Consider the following 19,734-nt stretch of genomic DNA (forward strand, 5'->3'; position numbering starts at 1 on the left):
CTCATAAGTTGTAGGAATAAAGAGAAAAGTTAATGGCATAGGAGTTTACAAAAATAAATGAACTTGTGTTCACCTCATTTGAAGTAGGTTCAAATATAAGTTCATAATGAATGCAAACTAAATGAAATGGTAATTTCACTTGCGCAACTATAAATATTAATCAGAGTATAGATTATCAAAATTAAAAATTCATATTTAATAATAAAAATGTTACAACATAGTAAATACACAAAATAACAAATGTTTAAAAATTTTAAAATTTTTAGGACCTAATTTGATTCATGAACATTTTATTCATCATATCCTTTTTAATTTACTCAAGAAGCTTGTAGTGTTCGGCAGATGAGAAATATAATAAAATGTTTAGAATGAAGTACTACATTCAAAATTTTAGTTATTTTTAAGATAAGATAAATGAAATCGTAGGGGAATACACTGTGGTGCCAAATTATGGAACTTAAGATTCAAAATATCAAACTTTTTAGATTCTAATAACATGGAAAAAATTTCATACTGAATAAGTTATTCAATTAGGTCATATTTAGATGTAAGAACATCTTGTTAGATATAACTCTTTAATTTACTTAAAAGGCTTGTAACATTTGGTAAACAAAGAATATCATCAAATATCTAAAAACAAATATCAAATTAATCAATTAAGTTGTTATGATTTATTTATTTATTTATTTATTGAATGAGATCTCATTCATGAAGATGCTCTCTTGTTAGATAATGGATGGCAAAATCTTTTTAAGAAGCAAGAGTCAAACAACTAAACTTTAGTTACACCTAAAAGAAAAGAACAAAAAAAACAAAAACTTCTAGAAAATGAGTTATCCAATTACCATACAGGCAATGTTACTTACATAGTCAAAAAGTAAGTATAAATTTTACATCCTACTTATAAATATATTAATAATTTCTGACGGATCTTATCTAATTTCTTTCTTTTTAATATTCATAACACAAAAGAATTTCTTAATCTTTAGATGGATAGTGTAAATTTATACCTAATATTAAATGCACGAAAGTGTAAGATATTTTTGTTTTAGACTCCGGACTTCCGAGCTGTAGCGAATTTATCAAATTTTGTTTCCATGAGTAGAGTTGTGACTGGGTAGGAATTGGGACTGATTTTACAAAATCCGAACCCGACCAAAAATCCGAAATCCAAATCCAAGCATGAAAACCCAAACCCGAAATAATTATTCCTCTTTACTATATATCAAAACGTATTATATTAAATCTACATTTTTAAAATAGAAAACTTCAAATATTACCTCTGTGGTTTCGTACTTTTATTTTAATGCTCTGTAATTTAAAGTGTATTAATTTAGTACCCCATGGTTTCATTTTTCTCTTTTTATTATTCTCTTTATTAATTTTTTTTGTTAAATCGGTAATAAAGTTAAAACTAAAATATACTAAAATAAATATTTAAACTTAGGTGGGACTAAAGTGAATATTCGAACAACTTAGGTGGGATAACTAAAATTTTTTATATATAATTTAACGAAATATTAAAAAAAAAAGCTAATAAAAAGAAACAAATGAAACCACGTAATGCTAAATTAATATATTTTAAATTCCATGATATTAAAGTAATAAATATAGGTCTTATTCGGATTTGTTTTCGGATATCCATAACATTGATATCCCTACCCATCAGCCAGCCCTTCGCTAAAATCTCTACCCCAAAAGCCCGCCCGGCCGCCTGCCTGCCTGTCTGCCTGTATTGTGTCATTTGTCAGTCCTCCCATGCGATGGACTCCCATCTCAACCCCGCGCTTCGCATCCGCCGCCGCCGCCTTCATTTCCCGCCGCAGCCACACCGACCTGACTGCCTCTGAACCCAACAACCACCACGTCTCCGCTTTCCTCGCCGCCCTCGCCGACTTCTCCTCCTCCTCCCGCCGCAGACCCCCCCGCCCCTCGTCCTCCTCCTCCCCCTCAACTCCCAACAGCAGCAGCAGCAACTCGTCCGTCCGCTCCTTGACCGTCCTCCTCGGGCGCCTCCTCCTGCGCTCCCCGGCCCTCCTCGACTCCGCCTACGCCCTCCTCCTCTCCATGTCCGCCCGGCCCGACCCCGCCGCCCGCCCCGACGCCGTCGCCTTCTCCGCCCTCGTCGCCGCCCTCTGCCGCTTCGGCCGCCTCCACGAGGCCTGGGGCGTCCTCGACCTCATGCTCGACCTCCGCCTTCGCCCCTCCCTCCCCGCCTACACCTCCCTCCTCCGCCTCTACTGCTCCCGCCGCCAGCTCCCCCAAGCCCAGGCCCTCCTCTCCACCCTCCCATCCCTCGGCTACCGCCTCGACGTCGTCGCCCACACCGTCTTCCTCGACGGCCTCTGCGCCGCCGGCCGCTTCCGCGACGTCGAGAAGCTTCTCGCGCAGAGCCGCGCCGACGGGCTGCGCCCGACGATCGAGACGCTCAACATCCTCTTCGACTGCCTCTGCCGCGAGTCCAAGGTTTCGGAGGCCAAGCGCTTGCTGGAGGGCAGCGACGCGTTGGGCTGGGTCGTCGATTCTTTCTTCTATAACACTCTGATGAGCCGGCTGTTCGACGTCGGCGAGCTCGACGCCGTGTTAGAGCTCTTGGCCTCTATGTTCAAGAAGGGGATCCCCCCGGACGCGTGCACCTTCACCGTCGTGATCCGAACCCTTTGCAAATCCGGCAAGCTCGCCGAAGCTAGAAATGTCGTCGAACGCGGTGGTAGTTTCGTCGCCTCCGACGTCGTGATGTTTAACACCCTGCTTCACGGGTTCTACGCGGCCGGTAATGTCGAGGAAGTACGACTCGTTTACGAGGAAATGCTTGGGAAGAGCGTTGTTCCTAACAATTTCACGTATTGCATCGTGATGGACAGTTTCTGTAGACGGGGAAAGTTTCTTGAGGCTACAAGCTTCCTTCTTGGATCTTCGGCGGAAGATGGGTTTTCGCTCGATCTGGTCGCTCGTCTAAACAGTTGGTTCGTCAAGTATGGGAAGCTGAGGGAGATCTTAAACCTGCTCGATGAAATGTCCCGGCGAGGTTTCGCTGCAGATGGCTTCATACTCACTTCGCTGATCACGGCTTTTTGCAGGGAGGGGTATTGCGGAAGCTTGGATTTCTATAAAGTGTGCCTTATACTTGATTCGATGCTCGGAGTTAGATGATTATTCGTAGGGTGGAATGGTTAAGGATTACAAATTGGGAATTGATCCAAGATGCTATTTCTTCAGACGACATTGGTTAGGAAGATCTCAATGGGATAGTTCATGGCAATCTGTAAGTTATTAAACTTTCCGACAGATTGTATACACTTGATTGTTCTTGCTTGGTTGAGGACAATGGTTTGATTGCAGCTTCTCATTGCTTGAGAAAGATGAGAGGCAAACCATGAAGTATTTAGCTTCACCAGCTGGACGAGTAAGGATTTTATTTTTCTTCTGAAGAAAGGACGATTTGCGCTGAGAATGCTGGGATCCATTGATTTTTCAATAGTGCGGGAGGCTTTTACAGTAAACGGAGCCAAGCGCATGTTTATTCAATGAGATGGTTTGTCCTGTTCTTCGTCCATGCTGATGCTCGATACTTTGATCGAAGCACTTATTTTTTCGGAATGGTATCATTGTTCACAGAGAATTGTTTCAGCCTCAGCAGAGAACAACCAACCAGAAGGTAAAATTTCCTCTAATATCAAATTTTTATGCATTAATGCTAGACCATAGTTGGTTCCTAAACTGCTTGTCTGGGCTTCTATTCCTCTAAGGAATCTTTGAATTAGTTGCTTCCCTTTTGTTTCGTCATGTCTTCAAAAAACTATAAGATAAATTTATCTTACTTTTTAAACTGTTAATCGATTATGGCTTGTATATACACATATTAGTTGCTTTTATGGTATTTTTGACAAACTTCTATGTTCGAGTATATGGTGATCGTCCACTGCTGTTGGATATTTCAATGACTTACGCCACAACTTGTGATAATTTGCTCCGTCATCCATCTCTTAATTGTAGAAAGATACTCGGAGTTGATAATTATTAGTTTGTCTATGATGAAATACTTATAAATCGATACAGGAAAAAAAAGAAGAAGCATAAATGGGTATAAAGTGTAACAATTAGCTATGACGAAGTCACCATTACACCCTAGTTCCATTTAATATAAGATGTATATATAAGTGTAATTTACTATGTAATGACCTTAGTAAATATATATAATGGATGCCTTTTCCGTTGTGTAATAGGTGTTATAACAAGGCATAAATAGCTAGTATTCACGTATCTATTTTTAATTTTAATTTATTAGATAAAACACTTAGGGATCGTTTGGTTCGGGTATAGGCAAGAACTAGCTATTACAGGGATAGGTACAAGTGTGGGTATAAGAAGGGATAAGAGTAATTTTTTGTTTGGATGGAAATAGGAGTATAAGCAAGGAAAAGAAAAATAGTGTTTGGATGGTTTATAGGGATGAGGGGATAATGGGTTGTTGAAATTTATAAATACCGAAATTGCCCCTCTCTCAATTTAATAGGGAGAAGACCAATTTTGACGTTTTAATTTTTTTGGGGATTAAACTGTAAATTTTATCAATTAATTAATTAGAAAAAATACATTTGCAAATGTAAATCAAGTATATCATTTTTTTAATTACAGATGATATTTATGTAATACAACAGATAAGAGTAAATACCAATGACAGGGGCTTGAAATTTCAAAAAAATTACAACAACAATACTTTTTTCCTCCACTAGATAATTAAATATTAATATCTTTTTTTCTTATAATTTTATTGTTGTATTACTATATTTTTTGTAAGAAAAAAATTTAGTTGTTTTAAATTAGATTTTAATTATAAGAAAATATAATTATATTTTTTTACATAATTATATTTTTTTACTTATTAAATTATTCGTTATTTATATATAAATTATAGTTTTACATCATACACTTTCTACCAAACAAACAACAGAACTAATGAAACTTTACTTCCATAACTACAAAACAAACAGTGGAAAAGAAGTAGTTTTCACCGAATTCCGCTTCAACCTAAAGTCTAGTTTCGGTGAAACAAACATGCCCTAAATGACATTGAATATAATATAAATCATAATTACTCAAACGCGATGAAATCAACTTTTCAACTAAACCAATATATGTATACATGAAACCAATAGACCATAAAAACAAGCATCACCACAACTACCCCATAGTAGCAATCAACATGCTAAATTCCTCGAATAAGAAAACCATAACATCATGCAACACATCAACGTAAACAACTTACAGACGAACATTACAGTGCGTTTAAGTTCAAATAAGTGAAAGCTGCAAATTTCAACTTCTACTATTCCATAGTTGCTCGGTAATATAACTACGCAAGGACTCGCCGAATGTCGAATCATCGCCTTCAGTAGCAACAGTCGGCGGATCGTCAACATCTGCGTCAAGAGGATCTCGGTCTATCTCTTCTAAAAAATATATATCATTTCCTTATTGTCGTTAAATAAAATTATGTACCACACAACATGCCATAGCAGTCAAGTACTGTACTTTATAAGGAAACGGAGTTTTATGATTTAAATCTTAAACCGCTTCTTTAATATACCGAAAGTTTTTTCTACAACATTTCTCAACTGTGCATGCCGATGATTATAGAGATCTCGGGGATTTCGATGCGTGTGTGCTCGTGTAGAACTGTCAAATTGACTGAGATGATACCGCTCACCTCGGTAAGGTTCAAGAAACCTATCAGTGTTTGTGTACCCCGAATCTACCAAATAGTATTTACCTGTGCAAATGAGTACAAAGTTTAGTCAAGAATCTCCATTAGTAATATTTTGAATATTAAACAATAACTACGCATTTACCTTCAGAAACTGTAAAAACCCCCGTATCGCAGGCCCATCGAAGTACATGCATATCTGCTGCTTATCCTTCCCAACCTGTGGACACGAAGAAAAATATATGGTCGAAAGATACTGCAGCCATCATATTCTGTGATGTAAACCCTTTGCGACATTGAAATCATGCTTGTTCACTCCTTTCGACAATTATAGGGATATGTGTTCCGTCTACTGCACCAATTGCATTCTACAACACAGGAAGCATTAGGAAAAAAGTGCAGAAAAAATTGCATACAGAAACAATAAATCATGTTCTTATGGAAAGTAACCTTGAATGGATGAAAATTGGGATTGTTTCGGATCCTTGGATGCACGACTGCATTATTTGACGGCATAGTTAGATATTCATCTTTCCGCATTACAATCGTTCGTAGTACATTGTTGAAATGTCCACTAATTGTCTCTTCTGAATGTTGAAATGCTTCTACAAGCGCTCTATTTGCCACAACATGACCTACGCAAAATAGAAAAATAGCTAGCTGTTCATTAGCTGTCATATATCGTGTTCTTCTTATCAACCCCCGGCCGAGTAGCACATTACGAAGTGCGATGAAAGTCGTTGTTGATATGCGAAAGTGTTGATACCCTCTGTTAGGATGACCATTGAGAATATCACTAACTATTTCGTGCCCAGAAAATAGTCGCGTTCGACACTGTCGTTTGTGCAATGTATTAGAAAATGTAAGATAGTCCTGATCAAAAAGCATCACGAAATATTAGGTCCCAATAATCATCATCCTCGTCTAGTACTGACATAACATTTGCTAATGTTGTCGACAAAAAAATTGAACGAAATAATGCATCACCCATGTCAACTGAAATGAATACAACATCATCAATTTCGTATTTCAAACTAATACCAAAGCTCAAGTAAACATTCTCAACTACAGTGCAAAAAAGACTAATAACATGCATGATATCACAGCTGGGTTCACATCACATAGGTTTAAACATGCAGATTTTGTCACTAGTAATGCAATTGTGTGGTAAAACCACGAGCAAATCTCCAAGATAAACATATAAATAAAGTAAGCACATAATACGACATAAGATACTCAGCACAGAACAAACAAGTCTAAAATGCAGATGAAACATAAGAAAGCATCTGCGTCTACAGTGCACATGAGAGCTGCCAAATACACATCTAAAACCCGAGAAAGTGTTGCTTATACAGGACGTTTTGCATTTGAACTTGGCGGTCTATCCACATAACCGCAAGCTCATCATTCATGGTCATAAAAAGTTGTCTACTTTTGTCATCCCGCAATGAATCCCCCGCAGCCAAAGCCCGTTCATTCGCCGTGCCCACTAGATTATAAACTCTTGTCATGCAAACTTCAATTGATGGAATATTTGGGTGAGTTGCGAGCTCGTGCTAATACATTTGTCGTACGAGGTCGAGCTTTTGTTTTTCCTATTTCCACCATCTCAGCAACAGCCTCGGTTGCTAGGTCACTCTTTTTCTTTTGGCTACCGGATGAAGATGCATGTTTCCGTGGTGGGACCGACGGCTGTGGGGATCGAGGTCATTTCCCCGCAGAGCTATGCCCTGATCCACTAGCAGTAGCTCCAACAGTGGGTTGCACGAGGGGAGGGCTAGGAGAACGCGAAAATATATTCACCGTCGCGGTTTCATTCAGTGGGTGCTCGAGGAACCTGGTTCAAACGGACTGGGTAAGAGATTGACTGCTAGCTGTCTAACTCCTATGATAGTGTCGTCCTCACCAGGCAAAGATACTGATGAACTATTAACAGTGGGAGGTTCAGCCGTTTCTGACGACATTCCAAAGCGGCCGGTAGCAACAGTTGATGCACAAAGGAACGCAATGGAGTTATAAGCTGGAAAAGGTTTATCTCTACAGTTGGCATTAGCAGAATTCTCCTGAAGAAAAATTACAAAAATTAGAATACATGAAGAATATAGGGAAAGAATAAACTGCATTTACTGTAATAAAGTCTTACCGCAATGACTGCGTCCCAGTCAGTAGGGTCACTGGCCGTGGGTATATTGTTCACACTGTCCCATCCCCAACTGCTCTTATTCGCTAATTTGTAATATGTCATGTACAATCTCTTCAGAACCTTGAGGCGGTTGTTGCTTCTTCGTCAGGTTCTGGCTTGTTTGTAAGTTGAAATCATTAATGATTCTAACCCACGCAACATGCGTGAAACTATGACCAACGTAGTTTCCAAGCGCGTGCTCCTTCATTAGAAGACTCAACAAAATGCTATCGAGATGATCAGTCCAGTTCGCAGTGCGGGTCCTCGTTTCATTGAGGCTCCTGCTGGTACCCTCTACGTTACCGCAAGGGAATGCATTATTGAAACCCCCAGCTCTGTTTAAATTGGACTTAGACACATTTTTCGCCGGACGCATCTGTATGTAAACAAAATTGTATTCTTATGATTTTCTCGCTAGGGTCGACACATGGAGCATGTAGGTTTAACATATTATGACAATGTAGTTGTGAATCATATCAGCCTATAGAGTAGTATAAAATTATATGAAATGAATACTAGCCTTATTCAAAGCAACAGAACAACAAAACCTTGCTAAGCATGAAAGCAGCATATAGTTATTGGCCAATGTACAAAAACATTTCATCGGAGCAAGAGATATGTAACCATCTCAACACATGATGATATATAGTTCAAGTGTAGATGCGAAATTTAAATGATGATATATTTAGAAGTAAGGCTGTCCACAAGATATTGTATCAAAGTGTAACAACTTTGCTCTCTAATTAAAGTGCTGCGATGGGGGCAAGTGGCTCAGGGGGTTCCCGATTACCATGGGGCTGCATAGAAATGTACTTCCATGCCTACCATCAAATGGTAACGGCAACCGGCATCATCGCCAAATCGATAATCATAAAGACGTAATTACAACATATCGAAGTACACATGTTTAACAAACGTTAATCATCGTCTTTAGAGGGCTCATATGGCTTCCAATTAGTATGGGGTTGCATGGATGTTCACATCCATACCATCCAACGAATACTATTGAAAACCATCATCATTGCCAAATAATCCAGTATGTTCCATTTCCTATACTTGTTCGGCAATATAAAAAACGGAATAACTCCAAGTTCATTTCCTAGTTGGCCATCTCTCAATTTAGAACAAGTAATTTGCCGACACAATTTTTTTTTCATAACAGATGTTATTGTCGAAAGCTCGAAAAAAATTTACCTTCCAAAGCAAGTGAGGCGTGCAATAGGACAGCAAGAAGAGAGGATTCCTTAATTACAGTGTCGCCACAGAAAGCTACAGAGCAAGGCACGTTCGCGAGGTAGGGCGATAGTGCCGATACAACGCCTCGCAAGCGGCGGCGGCATACCGTGCCAGCCAAAAAAGGGTCACTGCAAATAAGAAATAAGAACACCCAACAAAAAAAGAAAGAGATATAAATCACAGTCGTTCAACTTTTACCGTTGGCCAAAGGGATCGCCGAAACCCCGTAAAAAAGGACACCTATGAACGGGGTCGCCTAAACCAGATTTGCAACACCGTTCACAGATCTGCAACATTGTTCACAATTTCTTTCACAGATCTGCAACACCGTTTGCAAACAGGGTCGCCCAAACCAGCCAAAAAAAGCACATGACCCAGGATCGAAGGTCAATATAGGAGCGGAGGCCGCAAACCCTACCGTGGCTGTCCGGGATCGCACAGATCTGCAGGACAGGCGGCAAAGGGGTCTCGCAAACCCACATAGAAGGAGAAAATGCCCGATCAGATGTCCAGACGGTCTCAGGGAGCCCGCAAACCCTTTGCCTATAGATCTGCATCACGCACGGCAAAAGGGAGCGTGCACAAACCACCCTAAAAAAGTAGGGCTTCCGACAAGCGGAGGTGAAGGTGACGACGGGAGCACGCTTCACCGGCCGTTGAGAAGCAGAGAGATAACGAGAGAGAGAGAGAGTAGGTGAGATATGTCGGGAGGACGCTGCGAAGGAGAGAGAGAGGGAGTAGGTGAGGAAGGAGGTGAAAGGACGAAGCCAGGGGTAGCAGGGGAATCTTCGTACCGGGATTGCACTATTCCACCGAGGGGGTGGGAACTATTGTTCCCACATTACAAAAAAGTGTTTAGGGATAAGGACAGGGATAACTGCTTATCCTCATCATTATCCCCAATCCAAACAGGGTGTTAGGTTTCTCCATCAATCAAATCAGACATCTTTAATGTTATTCGTACTACATGCCTTTCCATCCACGTAAGTTTTGTTTGTTGTACTTTTTGCTAAAGTCATCCGATTCTCTATTTGTGTGGATAAACCTGGTCTTTCCTTCGAAAGCTTCCAAGGTGAACAACTAATTTGAACTATGTACTTTGAAGATATGTACGTGTGTATACATATACATGTATGTCGATATGTATATTTTTATCTTCATTAACCTAGGTTGCTCTCACAAGTGTTTGAATTCATGATACGTTCTACTAGTAAATTTGTTTTCATATTTACCGGCCGTACCTAACATAGTTGGCTAAGGGTTTGCTGGTTGGTATTCGAGATCCCAAGTTTGAAGCCCAATTGTTTTCTATTTCTAACTGAGTTCATTTCTAAAATGTGAACAAAGTAGTAGCTTGCTACCTTTCTCTCTCTCTCTCTCAAAAAAAAAAAGAGAACAAAAAGATGTTGTTTTCATATTTGTAGTCAAGATCCATGTTATTATACGATTTATACTACTGTACGCTGCATGTTTGTCTAGGTATCGGGAAATAAATTAGGAGTCAGGAAAGATTTGGGCATGCTTAAAATGTTTGTGTAATTGACCTTTATTTGTCCATTGTGAAACATGAGATTCAAATTATGCACACTCTCTTAGGTAGTCACATGAACATAACAGTTTATAAATCAGAGTTCGAAGATTCGCAATCTGCTCGATTGCCAATCTAGCCCTCAAATCTCATTGGAGATAGAAGCATAAATCATGGCACCAGATGCTTCGCATCTGAGGCTGTAGGAATTCTGAGCAAATTTGGCTAATTCTGGTCTGCACTCAGAAGATCCCTAAAATATTTATTTTAATTTTGAAACTAATTACCTAGTGAAAATGGATGAATTCTTGCCTGTCCACATAACTTTTTTTATTGCATCAGCCTGACTTTGGCTTGTGCATGCAGAGAATGCTGCGAAATGCTTGTCTTTCTCTTCTTCCTTCTGATTCTCAAGAGGATATCAGATGTTGCCATGGAAGTAAGTAGTGAAAGAGATAGAGGATCTCTTGAATCGCTTATGGAGCATAAACAATGTTCTTTTGCTTCATGGACATGGTGAATGTATAGGGTAATGCTATGCCTACACCCTTTTACTTGCAAGACTTTAAATGAAGTGGATTAATGCGTTGGTGAATTAAGGGATTACTGTGATTGACCTGTTCGATTGGCCCCACAAACTAACTAGTTGGGCATACCATTCTATTTACAGTCAAGAAAAGAAATTAGCATCACATTTACCAAAAGGAAAAGTCACAATAGAGTCTACAACATGCGGGTTTTGGCCAGAAAAAGAGCAAGTTCAAGCATGGGCTGGACAATGGGAGAAGAAGAGTGTGCCATAGTGACAAATATATATTGTTAGACCACCACAAGTGGCATATGTGAGGTATATGGTTGTGGCACAGCCACCACCATTGCTCTTCTTTGATGACCAAAGTTTTTATTTATTTATTTTTTTTTGTTTTTGGGCGAGTTGAGTTATACGTGTCAAATGACCACCTTTTACTGCACCAATAATTGGAGCTTTGAGGTTGTTGTGTCGATTCTGGGTAAATGAAGAGTACCATGGGCTAGATTGGCTTAGATAATTAAAACTATAATATTTAGTTGTTTGAATACTAGCAGATTAAATAAATAGTAATTTCTTTAACTAACAGTAAGCCTTTGCTGATTTAATGTTTAAAATAGCTATGGCGGCGAGTGATTCCAAAACTTATTTCTTGCTTACTGTTCTTGAATTGTTCTCTTCGCTTTACAGCTTGGTGAACTTTTGCATGTGTATATTCAGTGTATTACTTATATGTTTAAAATATAGGATTTTCAGTAGAATTGCTGTTGATTACATTATTCTAACGTGGCTAGATTTCTAATATATGTTTCAGTGGTTTATTATCTTGTTTTGTGCTGTTGTTGTTTTTTGTTAAAAAAAAAACTTTTCCATGAGCAAATTTCGGTATCTAACTCCCAAATTGATATTGGGGGATCCAACCCTCTACCCTGCCACATCAATGGCAAGTGCGCACTGTGTGCCAGGGCTTTAACTTTTTCTGTTTGATGATAAAGATAGTGAACCGTTCATTGCTTTCAAAAGCGGTGAATATTTCATTGCTTTCTATGAGCTATATTTCCCGCCAAACTTAAAAATTAATGGGAGGCTAAATGATAGAGAAATGAGCACTGTGCATTGTATTGAAGACAGTGAATTGTTTGTCGTCTTTAAAAAGTTGTTAATTAGTTGATTACTCTCTCGCTTGCCGGTAAGACCAGTTTGCTCTTGTCGGCTTATTGTACTCACTGGAAAACCTCATATTGGTTCTCACCCCTGTTTTTGCATATGACACATGTGGTGAGGGTCAGGGCGGTGCGCGAGATTCGATGTAGCTAGTGAGCTCTAGTGGTCCCGTGCATATCCAATGATTGATTCTGGTTATCTTTCTGTACCCATTAATGGTAATTCGTTAATTAAGTTAGACATTGAAGTGGTTCAGTTAAGTTGTATACTCTTTTGGATAATTAAAATTGTGGATTTATGGATTTTGGATTTATGACAAAAAGGTTTTCTATCTCTCGTGGTAGTCGTATTTCAAAAGGCTAAGTTTCTATTTGGGAAATAATTTTCAAAAGATTTTGGCTTTCTCGTAAATCATATATCTTAAAATAAAGTTTTTCGGTGGGAAATACTTTTAAATGATAGATGAATTTTTATATTTGATGTATGAGCATTTTTACATCATTTGAATGGATGTTTGTGTGTGAGTGGTGATTGTTGGTTGTGGAATGTAATAGGTGATATGCCGTGCGAATATAGGCGAAACTGTCTGTACGGAGAGAGGAATCCCTATGTTTGTGGCGGGTATGTTCGTCTTGTGGGCAACGGAAAAAAAATTAATTGGGGTATTTTTTGCTGACGTTGTTTTCAAATTAGAGCTTTTTTCAAATAGTCTTTACAAAAAGGGCCCTGGGGCGTGACAATCTTGCTCACGACCTATCTTTATTTATTTATTTTTTCAACTCAAATCTGTCGTATCTTGCACATACTTCCCAATAATGTAAAGTTGTTTCAGGAACACAGCATTTTGCTGGATGAGTTCACAACTGAAAGCCCCATTGATTTCTTCAAATGCTTTTGCGGATGCACTGATAGCTCATGGGTCTCCGAAGATGCTGAGAAGCTGTTTTTCACTATGATCAGATCCTGTCTCGTCACAAGCGCCAAGTAAGCCGGTTTTACATTACCTTCATGGTCAAGTTGGTTCCGCAATGCGGTCAAGTGCATCAACAATCCATTGTTGGCTCTATCACTGCTTCCTGCTGCTGCTGCTGCTGCTGCTGCTGCTGCTGCTGCTTGTCACGGACTTAAACTAATTCGCTTGTTTAGCCTGTGCCTCGCTCACCTTCCTTCACGAAGGAAGGTCCTAAAACTCTCTCTTGTACTTAGCTTAGGGCGAATAGGTCCTAACTAAGTAGAGAGGTAGGCTTGCTCACTTTCTGAAGGAAGGCGAGCGCCACACGGGCTAAACAAGCGATTTAGGTTCGTGACATGCTGCTGCCTTCTTTGTTGTCGGAGTCCTGAGAGCTATACATGCATTATTCAGATAAAGCTTACAAAGTATAAATGGTGCAAACAAAAGGTAAAAATGTTCGAATTATATCTGAACTACTCTGCGTTTTGAAATAGGTTTTTGAACTTCTCAAAGTTTGATTTTATTACCTAGCATACCATCATATTTATTTTACACATATCCCCATAAATGCATAATGATTTTTTTAACTAACTGTACATTGAAACCTAGTAGATCTGTAAAAAAAAATTGCTTTTCAATGAATACTGTTTAATTCCACAAAACTCAGACAAAATTTGCAGGAAAATTTTCAGAAATGGAGAGTAATATAAGATTAGGTAGTAAGTTTAAACTTTTGAAGTTACAGGTACTCCTTTCTAAATGCACTATTTACTTTTTAACTGTCCAAGTGTTTTCTCATGTTTGTGATCAGTCCCTACATTTACTGATGAGCTTGTCTTAGATTCTACAAACACTTGGAAGTTCAATTTTTTTTGTTTATTCACACTCCAATGATTAAATTTAACATTTCGCATCTCCAAAATTTTAATGAATCATCATCATTGATCTAATTATATGCAACTCAACTATGTGGCATGGGCTCCAACAAAATTATCTGTAAAATATCCCTGTAAAATTTGAATCTTAACATGCATTACCTGTAAAAAAAACTCTCTTGGGACATGTTTTTCGCCTTCTTTTCATTTTGCTACCATATCATTCAAGAAATATTACTTTGCTATCCTACAATTTTATTTTTTTTATTTTATTGTAAGAACCTGCAGTTAATTTGTAGATCACAAGGCATGAACTGCCACATCTTATAAATTATATGGTGTTAAAAAATGTAGGGTTAATTGCATATAGGTCCTCGCAAACATAGTGAATTGCAAATATATTTTTGTAAAATTCAACTTTTATAAGTTATTCTTACAAAAGTTCTAATGTTTTCATATATGTTTTAGAATCCGTTTGAAAAGTTTAGTTAATCATAGATTAAATATTTTATCCTAGTTAATTTTTGACATTTTTACCTCTTTTATATTATACTGTTATAACTTTTAGAATGACATATTTGTGATGGCAAAATAGGAAATATAAATAGTTTTTTAACTGTTCTCTAACGGTAACAAACTAGAGGGAGGGCTTTTTTATAAAATGACCCTCTCAAAAATTGTAATTGGCAAAATAATCATGTGAAAATTTTATTTGTAAAACTAACCCTCCTTTCGCCACGTAGGCGCCACGTCAGGGTTTTCTTACAAAGGCGGTGAATCGTTTTCCGCTTTTACCCATTTCTTTTAAAGGCGGTAAATCGTTCACCGCTTTTTCCCATTTCTTTTAAAAACGGTAAATCATTCACCGCCTTTCACTTATTTACTGTTTCTTTCTATATCCCATATAATCTTAACAACTTTTAAATCCTAATAATTTATCCATATAATTTCATATAAAGGCAGTTAAAATTATATGAAATTATATAGATAAATTATTAAAATTTAAAGGTTGTTAAGATTATATGTAATTTGTTAGAATTTTTATGTGGTTGTTAGGATTATATATGGAATATAGAAAATAACAGTAAATAAGTTATGGGAGAAAGCGTTGAATGATTCACCGCCTTTAAAAGAAATGGGAGAACGCGGCGAACGATTCACCGTCTTTAAAAGAAATGGGAGAACGCGGTGAACGATTCACCGCCTTTAAAAAAAATTCTGACGTGGCGCCGACGTGGCAAAAAGAGGGTTAGTTTTACAAATAAAATTTTGAGTGGTTTATTTCGCAAATTTTAAAATTTTAGAGGGTTGTTTTATAAAAATGTCCCTAGAGGGATATATCTGAAAATATTAAGACTTTTGTAGAGATAATTTATGAAAGTTAAAGTTTAGGGGATATATTTGTAATTCACTATATTTGCGGGGACCTGTATGCAATTAACCCAAAGATATATGTATAGGATAGTATTAGCAGCATGTCTTTATGGTGAAATAGTGGCAAAATAAAATTACGCTAAACAATCGGGGCTGGTTGAAGTTTTCTTTTTAGAGTGATATTATCTGTACACTAAAAAGTTGGTATAAATCTTACACTTTACTTATTCTGGAGGTAATATCTTCGTACTAATCTAATCAATTTGTTTTTTTAATATTAAAGATTCAAAAAGAGTTGCTAAACTCTTTGAATGAATGGGTATAAAATTTACACCTCATTTTTAGATGTATTCCATGAACATGATGAGGACGAGTGGATGACTCTTTTTTTCAAGGAGCTATACTTCCGAAAGTTTTGATTGTGTGGGGCGTATATTAGCAATTAGATTATTTTTTAGGGGTAATTTTATTTATACTAATAATTTAAGTGCCCATCGAAATAGACCATATTTATTGTGTCATATCGTATCAACAAAATATCGGTACAATACAACCTCCATGTTGATAGCACTGCTCAAAACTTTTATTCTTTAAATTTGCAAGTAATTTTATCAATAACATTTAAAAGATTTGATAAAATACATAATAAATAGTTATAATATTTTGTTGCTAAAAAAAATAAATATTTTATATTATTATGTTTCGACACACTTGAGTTTTTTGTGATTGGGACGGCCTGGCATGTACCGTGCCGGAAAATTTTCGCCATGACTTTGTGCCACATCACTTGAATCTTTAATTTATATCTTTCAAAAGATTAGAAATATCACAGATACCCTCGTAAATTTAGTAATATCACAATTACGCCTTTAAATACCCATTTTATTTTAATTTTATCCTTATCGTTAACCTCCATAAGTTTATGTTGAGCCAGTTAGGCGCGAACTGCTGGCACGTCGGGTCCATATCCGTAAGACGGCTAAAACGGTAGACCTAGAGTACACCGGACGCATGCGAGTCGCACTGGACCGAGGAGTTATAACAACCGCAAGTAGTTACGAGCGGTTCCGATCGGCCGAAGGTGGTCCTACGAATCAGGAGATAGTGGCTGATCGTGCAAGAGCAATAACTGACGCAAAGACGGTTTTATAAATAGGCATACGATACCCTAAAAAAGGGTCTTCGCCCCTGCGCACAAAAGATCACTTTTATTTTCCTGCATCTTTCTATTCTCGCATTTACCGCTTTCCTTAGGAGTAGTTCCTGTAATTTAGCATATTCGGAGTCTGTCTGCCCTACAGGCATCATTCCCCTGTTTTCATACTTGGAGTCTGTCTGCCCTATGGGCATCACTTCCCTACTCGTGTAATTTTTTCCATTTGCTATTCAATAGAAAGTCATCTTCGGCTCTTCCTGCCGATCGGATCACAAGTTGCTTAGCCATTCGGCTTATTTCTTAGTCGAATTCTGGACTTCTCCTATCCATTCGGCTCATCCTGTCGAAGCGAATTTACTGTGGAGGTTTTCGAACCCGGCTGAATCGATCCCTCATCGGCCTAATCGCTTGATCCTTTGTGGGCGCATACTTCGAGGGTCATACTTTGCAGCCGTCTCGCACCCCTACGTTCTTCCCGAGAAGAATTATTGACCGGGTCAAGGGTCGGGACATTCGGCTTTAATCCAATTTTTTTATCATATAAAATATGTTAAATATAAAATTGCATATTTTACCCCTTATTTTGAATCTTCTGATCTCCATTATTTATTCCCCTACTAACTAATAAAAATAATGTGTATAAGACCCCTCAAATGTAGATTATTTTGAAACACGACCATAAACTATTTTAACTTTTCGTTGGTCCATATAATTGACAAATTTGTGAAAATTAAATAGTTCATTTGCTATTAAGCTGCTAATTCTTCAAAAAAAAAAAAAAGCCAATCAAAGTCATAAATTGATATAATTGTTGTTTAAATTTTTGAAATTCTCACTTTAATGCTTGAAATAAATCAAATCAAATAAAAGAGAAGAGGGTGAGAAAATATTTAATAAAGTTGAAAAGCTATTTCAAAATAGCTTATTGTTGAGAGAGCTCCATACATTTTCTATATTAAAAAAAATAGTTGCATTTATTTAAAATCGTTCCGTAATTTTTTCATACCATTCCATAATTATTTGAAATTAGCTTGTATAGCTGATTTTAAAAGATTTATTAACAATTTTTATGAGATTGTTTATTAGCATCTAATTAAAGAATTTCTATAGCATTTTGTTTAATATTTTTTCAAAGAATATAATTAATTCAGTAATAAGTATAACTAAAGTGTATTTATGAGTTAAAATTTCAGAGGGCATTGATAAAAAGTAGAATAAGGAGTATACCAGGAATTTGTTCACTTTTTACTTCAGTTCGGATGAAAAGTTACATATAAAGGTAGGTTTGAAAGTTTTTCAAAATTAGTATGATATTTCAACGTGAAAAATATGTACTTTTACAAGGACATTGAGTAATTTTATAACATTGGAGGACAGAAGATTAAAAGTATTTTTAAATTCTTTGAAACTTTCAAAATATAAAGGTAGGTGTAGGCCTAAGTTTAATTAGTGTTTTAAAATATAAATGGCTTAAAACTCGCTTTAATCCTTCCAGACCAATGGTTCGGTCGGTGAACTCGTGAGCTGGCACGATTTTACAAGAACTGACCGATTTTTTTTATTTTTTATTTTAATAATTAACTAAAAATATGCTAATAGTTTTTTAATAATCTACATTTTAGATACATTTGTAATTATATAAAATATAATAATATTTAAAAATAATAAAGAATGCTATACTTGGTATATATATTTTTTATTATATATGGCATGAAAAATTAATAATTAAATATTTATGACATTGTGCTAATGTTATTGAACTCAGTAGTTGAGCTATCAGTTGAACTAATGACTCGTGGTCTGACAATATTTTTGGATCATAAACGGTTTCAAATTTTAAATCATTGAGTTTACTTTGTTTTTGCCTTTCTTAGATTAGCCCAAATCAATTTACCCACAATATTATTCTAAAAAAAAATTAATCTCTTGACCAAAGCAAGGGTTTGACATTTTTTGCCAAAACACTTAACTATCGTTTGGTTCGGAGTTAAGAAAAAACTAGTTATTCCAGGGATATGGTTAAGTTTAGGGTTCAGATGGGATTAGAGTATTTTTGTGTTTGGTTGGGGGTTGGAGTTAGTCCAGAATAGTAAAAAATAGTATTTTTGAGGTGGGGTTAGCTGGGATTAGCTAACCCCACCCATTTTTAGAAGTGTTTGGGGATAAAATGGGGGTTAAGAGTTATTCCACCTCTAAACCCCCAACCAAACCAAACGGAGGCTTAAGAGTTGATAATGACATTATCTCGGACCAGTTAAGTTCACTTTAGTTCACTTTTTCTTTTTTCTTTCTTTTATTTAAATTTTTTTTTTTTTTTTTTTTTTTTTTTTTTTTAACTTGATAGGACAAGTGAAGTAATGGTTTGGCTCGTGGGGCTGTAGAAAAAGTGGACTTTTGAGACAAGCTTATTTGTTGATCTAAGTTTCCCTTTGTCGCGAAGCAACTTGACCTGTTAAATACAAACACGTTGTACATTGCAACATTTCCAGGATAAGGGCCTTTGGAGCTTTTATTATTTAACATTATACATATGTTTTTGTAACATAATCCCATAGGTGGATATCATGGATGGTAAAATTACTCTATAGAAATGTTTATCCACCGATTGTGCCTAACTGTTTTTCTACACTTAACTCGAGATTCAAAAGATCGATATGATAAAAAAACAGCTTAAAAAATCTTAACACTGTCACTCACGCACATACGTACATCGATAGGAGAGAAAAGACAAATAGATAACTTGTGGGAGCACTATCTGAAGATGAAACAATAGAACAACCAGTAACTTGAGAAAAGAGAGAGAGGGGGGTAAAGCTAAATATGTGAGAACAGAAACAAAATTAGCATCTTTAAGCAGGAATAACAAATTTAGCCTATCATTATCTAAACAAGCACAGGTTTCTGAAACAATTCATTATCAGCATAGAAACATGGCTAAGTTATTAAACACTTTTACAGAATTTCAGATCAAAACAGGAGGGGAGTTGAGAAGAGGCAAGAAATCCGTAGAAAAATCTTCGATAAAATTGAA

At 37.0% G+C, this 19,734-nt stretch overlaps 2 protein-coding genes across 16 annotated transcripts; both read left to right on the forward strand.

Moving 5' to 3' along the window:
- Positions 1,677–3,113, forward strand: LOC109725229 (pentatricopeptide repeat-containing protein At1g09900-like). Its single transcript, XM_020254329.1, has 2 exons — positions 1,677–2,946; positions 3,081–3,113. Exons 1-2 carry the CDS (start codon positions 1,759–1,761, stop codon positions 3,111–3,113), a joined length of 1,221 nt encoding a protein of 406 aa, XP_020109918.1. The 5' UTR covers positions 1,677–1,758.
- Positions 3,125–16,682, forward strand: LOC109724963. Of its 15 annotated transcripts, none has more exons than XR_002220134.1 (5): positions 3,125–3,535; positions 3,619–3,658; positions 12,472–12,564; positions 12,901–12,967; positions 13,179–14,437. XR_002220134.1 is itself a non-coding variant. In XM_020253967.1 (4 exons), exons 1-4 carry the CDS (start codon positions 3,556–3,558, stop codon positions 16,483–16,485), a joined length of 318 nt encoding a protein of 105 aa, XP_020109556.1. In that variant the 5' UTR covers positions 3,125–3,555; the 3' UTR covers positions 16,486–16,682. The 15 variants fall into 15 exon arrangements, 2 of the variants coding, with proteins under 2 accessions (XP_020109556.1, XP_020109557.1); XR_002220140.1 differs by having other exon boundaries at positions 12,472–12,540; XR_002220133.1 differs by having other exon boundaries at positions 3,125–3,658; positions 12,901–13,008.

This window comes from Ananas comosus, linkage group 19 (genome assembly GCF_001540865.1).
Source record: "Ananas comosus cultivar F153 linkage group 19, ASM154086v1, whole genome shotgun sequence".
NCBI lineage: Eukaryota > Viridiplantae > Streptophyta > Magnoliopsida > Poales > Bromeliaceae > Ananas > Ananas comosus.